The sequence below is a fragment of the Pagrus major genome, chromosome 4, assembly GCF_040436345.1.
Source record: "Pagrus major chromosome 4, Pma_NU_1.0".
Classification (NCBI taxonomy): domain Eukaryota; kingdom Metazoa; phylum Chordata; class Actinopteri; order Spariformes; family Sparidae; genus Pagrus; species Pagrus major.
In genome coordinates, this window is record NC_133218.1 from 16,399,940 (window position 1) to 16,414,460 (window position 14,521).

At 39.5% G+C, this 14,521-nt stretch overlaps 1 protein-coding gene across 2 annotated transcripts in view; it reads right to left on the minus strand.

The window, feature by feature from the left end:
• Positions 1–14,521, minus strand: part of mpped2a (metallophosphoesterase domain containing 2a) — a 70,646-nt gene that overhangs the window by 53,639 nt on the left and 2,486 nt on the right. For both annotated transcript variants that reach the window (XM_073465153.1, XM_073465154.1), the window contains exon 2: positions 13,931–14,224. In XM_073465153.1, coding sequence (XP_073321254.1) covers positions 13,931–14,043 — 113 coding nt within the window. In that variant the 5' untranslated portion in view covers positions 14,044–14,224. The remainder of the gene's footprint in view (positions 1–13,930; positions 14,225–14,521) is intronic.

Here is a 14,521-nt window from a genome sequence, read left to right on the forward strand (position 1 = left end):
ACTTTTCATCATGAATTGCAGGTTTTCTTGAGCTAACACCAGCCAGACTCTCCGTTTTAAATCTTGCTGTCATGCTCTGGTTGTGTAGTTAATTACAAAATTCACAGATGACACAAGATGTTCCACATTTGAGAACTAAAACAATTTTCCTCTATGAAAATCGAGCCAGTTTGTTCTTTTTCACTTGCTTGCTCTCAAAAACTGCCAGGTTGCTCTTTGGTTGCTTTCACATCTAAGATTGCCATTTATTCGCATCACACAACGCCTCCGATTCAAAAGTTAATCTGAAAATTCAACAAGGACATTCATGTGAATTGAAGAAACACTTGAATATCATTTTATGGCGTGATTATGAACATAAGAGCCTCCAGTTATATGATAAAAGAAAGCCCTGTGGTCTCCATAAACCACATAAAAAGCACATTTATAATATCAGTGCTAAGAAAAGATTGACAAGCTTGAGGTGATTTGCCTGAAAAATGCTTCTGTGTCAGAAAACTATACAAGTTAAATGTGAAACACAACTAAATCCTGCAAAACTGGATTGAACCCATGGACAGTTATTAGTTATGGTGTCAGCTAGAGGAAAATAACAGTGAGAGAAGTATAAATGAGAGTGGAAGAGACAGAAGTAGGAGGATGAAGGAGTGCTCCCTGATGTCTGGAGGAGGATATTCAATTTGACTGAGCACGCTTGGCTCTGTGGCCTTTCGGAAAAACACAAAAGTAAACGGGGTCAAAGTTCAGCCTGAGCTTGCTTCTTCAAACGTGACACTTCACTCACAGCAGATAAGAAGGTCGCCGCCTGTGTCGCTCTCTGGCTCGTCGAGCTCTTTAAGGAAGCCACATAATCGTTGTGATTGATTACAACACTTCCTAAAGATTTTTCTGAAAACCTCCTGAGTCTTCACGGCGTCCAAAACAGACCGAAGCGGTTTGCTGCACGGCCAAGAAACTGTCTAGCTAAAGAGCTCTTATCATACATAATAGTATTGGTTGCATTTAAACCCCACCATCCATCACTCTAAGAGATAACTTCATGTAAACCGCTAATGTATTAATAAGACCTGAACAAAGGAAAGAAAAATAACCCATGTCTTTCCTCTTTGAGAGTTTAATAGTCCTGTCTCAACTATCTACATAACCTCACTGAGCTCTTATAGTTAAAACTTGTAAAGTTTTAAATAGTGTGTTTGCAGTGTGCTGATGTGAGCCCTTTAACATTTCTTTGTTTAGATTCTTTACAAAGAATGAAGCTTTTAAGTTTTCAGTAAAAAAAATTTAAGAACAATTATGGGGGATTTTGATGACATTAAAACAAATTAAGATGATTTTTCACCAGAGAGAAAGAAAGAAAGGTTTGAATTTAAAACAAACATTAAAAACTTCTCACTTTATTTGTATTGGAGGAGAATCCAGACTCAGTGCAGGCTCACATAGAGCCATTCATATACATATTCTGCAGTTAATTACTTAATATTAGTGCTGTTAATCTGACAGACTATGACAGAGTATGATTGTTGACCACGTTTCTGTTTTAATGCTTGGGAATTACATATTATGACAAAACAGTTTTAATCTATGGAAACTGTGTTACCCACCACTCCATTATACTGTACAAGTGCTATAAATAATATATACAATGTGTATACTTAATATAACAGGTAGCTCAGCAGTATTTTGTATTCACTACACGGTCAAAAGTCTGTGAATAATCGATGAAAGAATCTAAACACATGAACATTACACCCATATGTTATTCTGAGACAACGGGCATTAATATGCAGCTTTGACTATTCTGAGAGATGTTGAACCTGGCTGCAGGGATTTGCTCCCATTTAGCCACAACAGAATTAGTGAGATCAGCCTGGCTGGAGTTCTGTGTTCCAGTTCATCCCGAAGGTTTTGAATGGAGTTGTTGGTCAGAGCTCTGTGCAAACCAGTCAAGTTCATCCACATCAGACTGGAAAACAATTTATTTATTTATTTTTTAATAAAAATAAATGGAGCTGGCTTTGTGCACGGGGGGCATCATCATGTTGAAAGAAGAAAGGACATTTCTGGAAAGTTGGGAGCACATTATTGTCTAAAATATTATATAAATATATAATATATAAATATAATATGCTGTAGAATCAAGAGTCCCCTTAACTGGAACAGAAAGAGTCTTGCTGAAATCATTACAAAACAGTTTGAGACCAATAGTACACAAGTATGTCAACAGGGGGGTCCACGAAGCGTATAACTTAGTATACTGCTACCCAAGTCCCGACAGGGTTAATGAGGTCAACGACCTCTGAGCTACCCACTTGTCTCCGACAGAAACACATGTCAATCACAGTCCTCCATCCATTTTATACCTGCCTCCACCTGCTGCAGAGAGATTAGCCTCCAGCTCCTTTACCCACTCTCCTTCCTGCTCCTCCATTGTTATTAATGGAGTCGTCCTGATAATGATTTCTCATCAATAAGGCCACCAACAGCTACCTAAAACCTCCAGGGTCAAAGAGGAAACGTGGAGTATAATAGACTGCTAATCAACTAAAGCTGCCCTGCCCATACATGACAAACAGGATCAAGACTCAAACATTCATCAGAAACACAACACTCGAATGAAACCGAATCTACAGGCAGAAATCTTTAGTCCGTGTGCAACTACAAAGACAAACAGAATTCAGTCATCATAAGTTGACAAATTCACACAACACATGCAGCAGGTTTAATTATCCTCAAAACTCCATCGTTTATTCCTTCTCATTTAGCAATGAAGCCAGTTTGCTGTTATGATCATTTAATATTTCTTTTCAACTGATCTCAATTAAACTGTACTCTCAAAATGTGCAGGCCAGTCAACTTCTTACCATTAAATTGGATGAGGCAGGTCATAAAAATTAAAATAATTTCTGTGACTTTGACTTCTTGAATTAAGTTTGCTTCTGGTAGCACACTGTTACCACCAAAAATATGTTTTTATGCCAGTAACATCAATTAATCTATTAGTCAATTCACAGAACATTTATCAACAACAATTTTGACAATTGATGAATTGTTGACTTAATTAAAAAAATTGAGAACGCCAAATATTCTCTGGTTCTAGTTCCTCAAATATGAGGACTTGCAGATTTCCTTGTTTTATTATACACATTTGCATCTGTCACAAGATGATAGATGACAAATAAAGTAATTTTCTACTTTTTGACCTGTTTAATAGCCAAATATGATGCAGACAATCACAACTACTTTCTAGACAAAACAAAGCCTTGATGATCAGAAGTTAAATCACAGCAGCTGATTATGGACCCCTGCACTTTACCTCCTCCTTGTTGAAATTCACAATAAAGACTTGTCAGAGAAAATTTGATGTTTGTGTGTCCACTATGCTGAGAGACTAGTGCATTTAAAAGCTAATCACATTTGAGACAAAATAGCTGCCATTTTTCCACTGCCCTCGCACTGTCTTTATTGCTCTTTCAGGAGAAACATCAAAACACAATGCTTCCCATTTCCTCTGTCTATAACCTCTGCATCAGCTCCCCTCCCCCTCCAATACACTCTCTCACACACACAGACACACACACACAAACCCACAGCTCACTCATCCACGGTGCAATACCATTTCTCTGAGAGGAGCAGAGAGAGCGCCTCTCTTATCTTCTGCATTTCAGCTGTCTGCGCTAATTCAATAAACTTCAGAGGAACAAAATGAACACAGGAATAACGGAGAGGAGGGTGGTGGTGGAAGTGGAGGTGGGGGTGCACAAGGGAGCCGAGAAAGAGGCAAAGGTGGGAGACGAGAACAAGCAAACAAGAAAACCCAACAAGAAAACGGGGCAAAAGCACAAACAGAATATCGATACAGAATGACAGAAATTCACAAGAGATAAATAAAAAGAAAGACGAGTACACTGTGAAAAAACATTCAAATGAGAATTGATTTTAAAGAATGCTGAATGATGGCCTCTTGCTTTGACACCAACCCCCCTCCCTCCCCTCTTTACTCCATTTGTTCAGGCAGGGTGCGTCCTCCTCATCCCTCCCATAATGGCAGAGTAAGGCACACAAAGCCTGCGTTGGAATATCAGCACCAGAGGAACCTTCCGGCACTGCGCTGGGAAATAAATTGCTTCTGCTAATGCCCCTTTCATTACGGCACAGCCCTTAATTGTGCTGCTGACAGTCCGCCTGGCTGCAGGGCTGATGGGAGGAACGCCGAGGAGACGGGTACGACGTGGCCCCCGGGGCCAAACACCAGCCAGCAGACTGCTTGGAGAATAAACTAGACGAGTGTTCACCTGGTGAAACAACACCGCTCACAACAGACAGGGTACATGTGACACACGCAAAAAAACATGCTTTATCTTAAGGCACTGCGTCAAGCAAAGGTTATCAGATGTGTCTTCTACAGTGGCATTCTAACGCTTTTATGACATATTTTCTGTATCCAGGTATACCAACTATAGGTTGAGATAGACTGACTGTACAGACGTAAAGCTCACAACAAATGTCTGGTCAGATTCATAATCTAGTTCACATGTTCTTTGAATCAAAACTTTTTAACAATTTGGAACAACAGGAGCTTGTGTGAGAGACATCATTATGGGCTTATTTTGTTACATGAAAGAGTTTGTAGAGAAGCCTATTTATATATCTATATAACTAAGCACTTATTTTTAAACACATGATGTGTAATAACTCAGGATATGTAAATCACCCGTGTGTCAAGTACTAAAATACCTGCATCATATCACTTATGCAGAGCCAAATACTGCTTGTACCCGTCAGAAACCAGTCTCTTAAGGGAAAAAAAAGCGAAAGAAAGAAAAAGCAAATGATTCAATGTGAGTATTACACCTTCAAATTAAAACATAAAAGGTGCTGAAACAGAAACAATAATAGAAGTCAAACAATGAAAACCTACAGAAAATCCTCCCTCATTTTAAGATCAATCAAAGTCCTTAAAGCAGCGTCAGATGGAAAGGTTTGCAGACAATGATCACGTTCAGTTTAAGATGGAATTGATCCAACTGACATTGAGATTGAACACAACTTCAACGCTGCTCTGCCTCTCTAATCACTCACAGGCAGATTAAATGTCTCCATTTCTGAAAGTTGGATGCATTCACCAATTTCTGGACATCTTACAGAAAATAAAAAGTGTGTCTACTCTACAAGCTTCCATGAAATCAAATGACTGTTTCGATGAGTCACGTGTATTATAAACAAAACGCTGATTACTGGTTAAGGCAAACTAAACACTAACTAAACTGCATAAATGGAGGACTTGTCAAGCTGACAAGTTGCAGGCTCGTACAGCTTTACCTCCGTTTCATGTCAAGCGGGAAGTGACATCATCAAGAGATCGTGCCCTGCGATGCCAGGCTCCGGGGCTCAGAGGCCAAAATCTCAAAGACATCAAAAGGGCTTCAATCTCAAAAACAGCAGACCTGTCCAATGTCAACTGTCACTTAACCCCCCACCACCGACAACAACTCCACCACCACCACCGTCCCGCCGGGCTCCAGCAGCAGGTCAGGGGTGGAGAGGGAACTTAATCAAGGGTTCTCCTGTTACAAAAGCCCCTCCACTTCTGCTGGCGAGCAGCGGCAGGCTGACAGAAACAAAAGGCCACGAAATGGGACTGGCTCTTTGTTCTCACGAGAGCTGAAGCCTGACTGCTGCTCCTCCACAAACTGTTTGGGAGGAAAACAGAAAAAGGGATGGCAAGGTGTGAGGTAAACATGAGGCTGCATCAAAAATTGGAAGCATTTTTTTCCTATGTGCGACTGATTAATAATCATAGATTTCAACGGCTACTGAGGTGCTTTCTATTTCGAAAAACTCTTATTGTGGCACATGGATAGGCTGATAATCAGACTGAATTGACATTTCATTTTCAGTTCATTATTCAATCCGACTGTGTGTTCACGTTAGCTGTTTTCTGTTTGGTGAAGGGGGTTATCTTGCTCCGAGTAGGGTCTAATGCATCTGCCTCAGCATCAAGTACGACAGCAGTTGCTGGGCTAACTTAACTTCTGCTATGTTCCACCTAATAATCTGACTAGCACACTGACTTTCCAACAGAGTTGATCTCTTTGAATCAATGAAATAATGAAAGATTTGGGTAGTAGAAATACACTTTATATATCAGGCAGATAAATGACTGGCCAATAAAAAAGAAATTTATATTATAGGCCGTATTATAGGCTTTTACCCGATAAAGTCATTTTAGACAATAAATAAAGCTATAAGTGACCCTTTCTTACCCTCAGACATGAATAAACTACAGGTTATAACATTCTTTTTAATATATATATATATATATATATATATATATATATATATATATATATATATATATATATATATATATATATATATATATATATATATGTATAAAAATGTGAAATTATCAGTGATCTCATTGGTATCTGTCGCAAGAAGCAGGTAATTATCGATTATCATATCAGCTGAAAAAAATAATCCACACAGTGCATCCCTAATGGGTTTGAATCAAGGTCTGGAATCAGGCTGCAGCAGAGAAACCTCACACAAAGTATCTGTGGGAAATAAGAGCAACAAGCAGCACAGAAAAAGAGCCTGATCAAAGAAAGGTTAGAAAACTAAATCCTGAACATGTTTTAGTTCATAAAAGTAGAACATCATCTGGAGAAGCTTTGGTTTTAAACCAGATGACCACAAACAAGAACAAACACGGGATAGAGTTTACCTTCAGGTTGTAGCTGCACCACAAACAAATGAAATATTGTAACAATAACAGTGAAAACCCTTCCACTTTTAGCTGCTGCTCCCTTGGGAAACAATGCATTAAAAGAGTAAAACAAATGTTTGGGCTCAAACATTAAATTCAGTAGTTATATTTCTCAAGACAAATAAGTGTTATTTATGGTTGTGATGACAATATTTAGCAGAATGAGAAAATAAGTGGAAGGAATTGAAAACACAGCAGAGCTTCATCCGTTCCAAAGGACTAGTTCTGCAGCAAAACATGAAGCAAACACTCATCCACTTGAAAAGGAGGAACATTTAGTTTTTCTGTTTGTGTTTCTATCTGAGATCTATTAGCTGCAACGAACGCTGGAGTAGATGAAGGTGAAAAAACATTGTTGACACTTCTGATGTGTAAAACGGTAAATTAGACAACAACAAGCAGTTTTGAAATCTATTCAGTTTGAAAGTCACATTTTCCTCAATTAAATTGCCAATTATCTGAGCATTTTCATGTTCAAAGCAACCCCCGCTGCTGAAGGGTTTGAGTAAACAAGGTTTAACTTGTTTATCCACAACATGCTACAAGAAAAGACACACAGGGTCCTTTCTTGGACAGTCCATTTGGTGTTGAAATTGGAGTCACATGAGCAGTACAGCTACTATTACTAACGCAGAGATGGAAATGTCCTGTTTAATTATCATCTGACCACCTCGACTAGCCTACTGTGTCATGTGACTCAACATGCTGAGCATCCCCTCTTCTCCAAATACACAAACTCATTAAATGGACACTTAAAAAAAAATGTTGATTTTCACTGTGTACATATTAAACAGCACCAGCTGTGAAACTGGGCTGCGTCTCTCACTGTGCACAACCACATCCTATAAAAATCATAATTCCAAACTATTTCCTCGACCACATTTACAGCACTGTTCCACTGTACAAAGAAAAGGAAATCCGGCACATGAAAAATTCTCAAGGAGTTCATTAATAAAAACCAGGACGGCGTTAAAATGAATGTGTGAAGGCCGTGTTCTGTGCCGTTTCCTCACCAGCTCGTGTCAGAATATCCACGTGTATGGATGCAGGCGGCAGCGTCATTAAATGATTCATACTTACGAGCTTCTCAATTATTCAGAGGGCGGGAATAATTAACAAGGCATCTGGAGGAGAAGGAGTTTGCTAAATGTGGAATATTTTTTGGGGCATGCAGGGAGGTTTAAAGAATTTCCATTTCACAGCACTGAAATGAATGTATCGAGCGCAGGTGTCTTGGAGAGAAGACGTTTTATAAAAAGTAAACAACTGCCTAAAAAGGAAAAATGGAGAAGATTATTTTAACACTGAATGTTCTCCAAAAACTCAGCATGTTTTCAGGATCCAGCATCTCCCAGGTGTTTACACAGGATGCTTCTATGTCATGGAAAATGCTCAATTCTGATTGGCCGCCGTGTGTCCACACTGTTTAAGTCAAGAACTTTTACACCGTTTATAATCAGGTAACCACAACAGCAGTACTGCTGCTACTATTTATTTCATTAGATTTAAATCATAATGTTGCTACTTGTATTTTACTTTAGGCAAAGATATTATGCAGTTATTTAAACACGGATGCAGAAATGTGGCTTATTTTGTTTGTTCTGTTGAAAATATTTCTATATTCCTAAAAGTAAGGAGTTCTAACTTACAAGTTATTTCTAATTTTGTCCTGGTATCAGTACCTGATAATGTCACAGCTCTGAATCACAGTCACTTCATTAGCACAGTGTATCTGCAGGTTTCCTAAAGGCAGATGTACTTTGTAACAACACCCTGTGGAAAAAAACCCAGAATTGAACTTTAGACGTTTCAAATTTTAAAAATCTGAAGTACAAAAACAAGGCTGATGGCAGAAGCAGGCAGACTGTGAAACTAAAAAGAGCAGAATGCTGCGACAGCTCTGAACTCAGCAGAGTACCACTTTAGACACTATTTAGAAAAACAACTTGGTGGACTAGATTGTTCTTTCCAGTTTGTCTCCCATCACTGACCGTGGCAGCATTGGGGAAGTCGGCTTTCTCCACCCACTCTGAGCTGTTGGCTTGCATTGTGCACACATCCGGTAGAAATTAAATAAATTAACACTCAAAAGGCGTTAATGGCGTAATGCAGTTAAGTCAGCGAGAGAGAAATGCCAACACATCTGCGATCGAGATCAACCACACACAACATCATCCCCTCACAATCTAATGTGGTGCACTTCATTAACTCCATATACTTAAGGTTTGGATCACTTTTCTCCCTCCACCGCTTCAATAAGCCATTTTCTTCTGTTTCAGAAACAACTGAGGTAAGTACGAAGTGTCCTACACACTTCGAACATTATAATTTTAACCGCTGTCTGAACAGCTAAAATGTTTAGTTAACAATTTTCAAAAGATTTATATTGAAACTGTCAATTAATACATAAGAAATTGTCAACATTTATTACAATTGATTGTTATCTATGAAACAAAAAAGCACCTTTTTGTCTTTCTAGCCTCTCAGTGTCTGGTTTTCTATGTTTTGTATCCTTACAAATGTAATATCCTTCAGGTTTGGACTGTCGGCAGAACAAAAACAACCTGAAGTCGTCACCTCGGGTTATGAGAAATTGTGATTTTCACAATGTCATTACATTTTTAAAGGCTCAATTGGAAAGAAACAAGCGAGAGGGCAACTTAAAAGGAAAATAATTATCGGTTGCAGCCCAAGGATTTAATTCTAAGAAGAAATCAGAAATGATTTTCAGAATCTCTGAGAATACAGCCCCAGGAAATTGAATGCTCAGAGCAATTAAGTTCAACTCTGTATCACAAAATATTGTGGATGATTTACCGCTAAGCTTTTTGAGACCAATCGCAGGATATGAAAAATGTAAGACTTCTTGTGTTGTTAAATTCAAGACATTTTCAGACTATTTAAGGCCTCACAAAAATCGTACACCACCCCCAGCTCTCCAGTCCTTTTAGTTTCAACTCTATGTCAGTTTGTCTTTCTGCATCTGTGAGTCGGGCCTTCCCGCAGTCTGGCCCAGATCCTGCTCAAATTGGATTTGAAGCCATTAGTGTCCCAACTCGAAGCATATGTTCCAAGTTGCTGAGCATTTCATTTCACGAGACGACGATGAGGGGGCTGAGGGAAGAACGAAAAAAAAACAACACGCAGACGGCGCAGAAAAATAAACCAGACACAAACATGGCTGGACTGAGTCTGTCGCTCACTTACAGACAGAGAGAAAGAGACGTCTCATCATGCTCCGAAGAAAGCCCACTTTGACTTCAGGGTCACGTTCCTGAGCATTAGCCTGTAACTGCCTCTGTGTGTGTGTGTGTGTGTGTGTGTGTGTGTGTGTGTGTGTGTGTGTGTGTGTGTGTACATGCTCTACATGCAAGTTTTCATATGTGGTTCAGAGAGCAATACCTTTAACACCACACAAAAGGCGCTGCTGTACTCCATCACAGAAATCTAAATATTCTGTCTAGAGGGGGGAAAAACATTAGGGCAGGGATTGAATTTCAAAAGGCAGGCAACCCTCTCACTTGAGATTTTTTTTCTTCCTCTCTTTGCTCTCAGAGAAGCAACAACTTTATTTATGTCCAAATACTGTGGATGCTGTGAGTGAGAACCCCCAAGCAAGTCGGATCATTATCTCTCAAATCTAAACAAGTCTTTACTTTCCCAGAACAGAGCGCGTATTCTATAAGCACTAAAACATAGCGGGGGGATGGGCTTATAGGAGTGTGTGTGTGTGTGTCTGTGTGTGTGTGTGTGTGAGAGAGAGAGAGGGAGAGAGAGAGAGAGAGATCCCGGGGTTCCTAGTCTGAGTTTAAGAATGGCAGGGTAAAACACTGCAGGCTCTGTGGAAGCCAGGAAACAGCCTAATGTATTTATCCAAACACATATCTACTGAGAGGCCCTGCGGCTTCAACACATCCCCTTCCTACAAGGGCTTCACCTCCAAAAACTACCACAGTGAAAATGGAAAAAGCAGCAGGACTGTACAACATGATCAACATATGATTGTGCTGAGTATTTAGATATACAGTGTGAATATTTGTTACACATTTTGGGAGCATTAATGGCACTTCTGCACCTTAAATGTACTGCCACCGTTTTGTTTTTCATTGCTGTGTTTCTCAGACCAGCAGGAGCTACAACTTGTTTTCACTCCTGCCTTCTGGATCTTAATACATCCTTTTTTTAAATAAATACCCCTAATAAACAGCTAGCTTTTTACGAGGAAAACATTATCAACAATCTGTTCTTGTTTTCTGTTGTCTAAAATAAAACTCAACTGTTTTCAGAATCGGTCCACTTTTACAACTTTCAGGATTTTCCTCTTAAACATTTTCCCCCACTGCTTGTTTCTCCATCTTCCTATAAAGGAGGTTTTATCTTTTTTATCTTTGCTTATGGTCAACTGGTGCAACACTGCAGAATAAAAGGCTGGATGAACCACACCAAGACCTTCCAGATAAATGAAAAGAAAACCTGTCAACTTCATCATAGAAGCAGAAAATAATAAAAAATAAGGAGTGAAATTTCAGCAAAAACTGAACCTTTCAGAGCTCATTCTGTCATACTATAAAGCCTGCAAATATTGTTTGTACCATTTATTATTTGCCTTGCCGAACAGGAAAACTTCAGGAAGCCTCTTCAAACATCAAACTAGAAACCGTTGTGGTGAGTCCTGTGCTGTCTGGCATGTGTTAACCTTGATTCATATTGAAGCGTTTGGCCTGATTTATTGCCGTCTTTGTCAACCATTAAAATGGACTGACGTAACACAAACTGCGAGGTGACCTCGTCTCCTTTTCCACATTCATCGACGCTCGTTGTGCTGGCAGCCCTGCTCTCGGCTGAGGAATCCCAAAACAACACAGTGGCACAATAACGTGAACACTGACAGCACTGGGAGGAAGGTAAGCGTACCACTGAGCCGTTTATACCATTCCATCATTTGAACATCTCCCCGAAAAAATCATGTTTACAAGAACATGATTATTCAGAAAGAATGGTGGGAATTTGGGTTTTTAAGGTAAACAAAATAAAAACAACTCGTTTGCCAGATGTTGTTGCTGTCTGAAGTGAGGGGGTGCGGCTGGTTAACCTTTCAGCTCTTCAGTCTGCAGAGATCTGCTGCACAAATCTTCCTCTAGCTCCAATTAATGTTTGTGTAAAATTTCTCCTTTATGATGTTTATGCATCTGTATGATCTCCATGTCTCATGCAAAATAAACTCATGCTCAACCACGCCGACAAACAATGGCTCGATACGATGCAGACTCCACTTCACCTCCACCTCAACGAAACACGATGATCTGAGCAAATGTGCAACCTGACCGCCACTGTTCAGGACGAAGAACTAAGTGAAAAGGTTGCACAGCGTCTCCTTACTGATGTCCATTAATGCCAATTAAAACAACAGAACTCCTCTCATGACTCTGCTTACTTCAACTTCATTCTTGTCAAACTTTACAGTTAAATCAATTATGCAAGAAGAGATGCAGTAGCTCAACTTATGTTACTCCTTTCAGATAAAAGGATCAAAGGGCAAAAAATGTTTTAAACTGCTGCTGTATTATTGGAAGAGTGTTTCAGGATCTCCAAAGCAACTGATGGAGAGCAGTTTCAATAAAGAATTGGTTTTTTAACAGAGAATTCATTGTCTTTTTTTGCATCCATTTTAACCTGACTTGGGCAATCTGAGGAATTTTCTCTTTCCAACATGGAAAATAAGCTTTGAACTTTGTGTGTCTTTACCCTCAACAACTTAATTATAGGTCAGGTTTTGAGGATTGCAGTGTTGTATTTACATAACTTTCTAATCTGTCTATAACAAAGACTACAATAGCACTCGTGTAGTTAGTGCATGGTGTTTGTAAAGGCTCTTTTTTTCTCACATTAATGCCCTTTCATTGTATTTGCAGTGATTTTCTAAAACTTCTAAAGTCAATGTTGTTTGTTGTTTGAGTAAAATCAACACCGAACTGTTTAATTATAACGGTAAAATATGTAATTTTATTCATATTTGTTGCACCCTTGTGATAGAGAATGTGCCGCAGAAAAATTGAGGAGGCAGTAGGAATGTGTGTCGGCTATGCTAGAAAAAATAACTGTGCATCTAAAAACAACTAATTGAAACCACAATTGCCCACAAAAGTATAAAGTTCAATCAAATAGCAAAATAAAGCTTTAATTACTTTCTGTTCCTGCTGCAGGTTAACTTTTTACACAACTCTCTAAGAAACCACAACCAACTTTCAATCACAAACCTTCTCTAAAAGCTCTAAAGAGCATCCAAACATGCAGCTCTGTGTTAATATCTGTCCACAGATGAAACACACAGTGCTCTGATGAGAGTGTGTGTGGCGAGGGCTGACGGGTCACAGCGCTCTGACCCACTAATGAGAGGCAGAGAGAAACCACATCAGACAAGAGCAATGCTAAGTAACTGGTCCGATAAATAAATAAAGAGAGCACCCTAATGCAGACAAAGTGTTCATGCACCGCAATGACAACATGGCACAAATGATAAGGGTCTCAAAGAGCGACCGCAAGGAACAGCGGCGAGCCATCCGCGATTGCACGACAAGCAGAAAAAACTCCTGAGTCAGAAAAGCTTTAACTCAAAATTGTGTCAGCTAGAGAAACTGAAAAATGCAGTGAAAATGCAGCGTGATTCACCTGCCGCACTCATTGCAAACTTTAAAAGTAATATTTAATTTCCTCAAATGTTACACAGTGCAGTTTTGGACTCTCAAAGTTTGTTCTCACCGGCCACCGTACACTTTGAGTCGAGCCAATTAAATCAAAGTATAAACAAAGACTCTGCATCAAACAGTATCCTGATTATCTTCTTGTTGCATCTAAAAATTTCTTGATATCTGCCTTCTTTTCCGAGTCTGGCTTATTAATTCTTCTGAAATGTTAAAAACTTTACCAAAAAAAAAACAGCCTGAAAACAGCGAAACATAAAATATTAAATAAAATGGTCATAAAATAAATATGTCAAGACAAAAAAGACCTGGATGAGTGCATGTTTAAAAGTTACACATTTGAATGAAAAGTGAATTAATTTTGGCAAGTAAAAAAATATTCTCAATTCTGACTTTAGTTTATTAGCTCATGGCAGGTGATCCACAGTGTGTGTGTGTGTGTGCGCGCGCGCACACTTACATGTGGACATGAGGAGGTTGGAAGCGGCTCTGGTTGATGTTGTAGTGTGTGAAGGCCTGTGTGGGGTTGGAGCTGTACTCGTCCACCGTAATGGTCACTTTGCCATGAGCCATCCTTCCGCCGTTTGGACATGAGACGCCGTTCGTTCACCGGGATTCAGCAGTGAGCCGTGCAGCGGTCATCCTTCAGAGCCGCTCAAGAAGCCTAGGAAGTCCCCCAGCAGCAGCAGCAGCAGGAGCAGCAGGAGCAGCAGCAGCGACCCAGCCGACCAACTCGACCACGACACACTGCAGTCTGCACCGACAGGAGCAAAGAGACACACACACTCACACATCAGCTGCTTTAAACAGGACCACAAGGCATGCAGCAGCTTCTGAATACACTGGCAGAAAGGTTGTTTACATAAGAATAAACTCGGTGAATAAATGCATGAACACTTTTACTGATTAAAAAATAAAATGCCCAACAAAACAGGAGGCTTGAAGAGCTAAAAAAAAACAAACTTCTGGGATGAAGCGGTGGAAAGACACAAACATGAAGTAAGGAGGTGATCTTTTTCAATCCAGTTATAATCACAATGTTACTATAGAC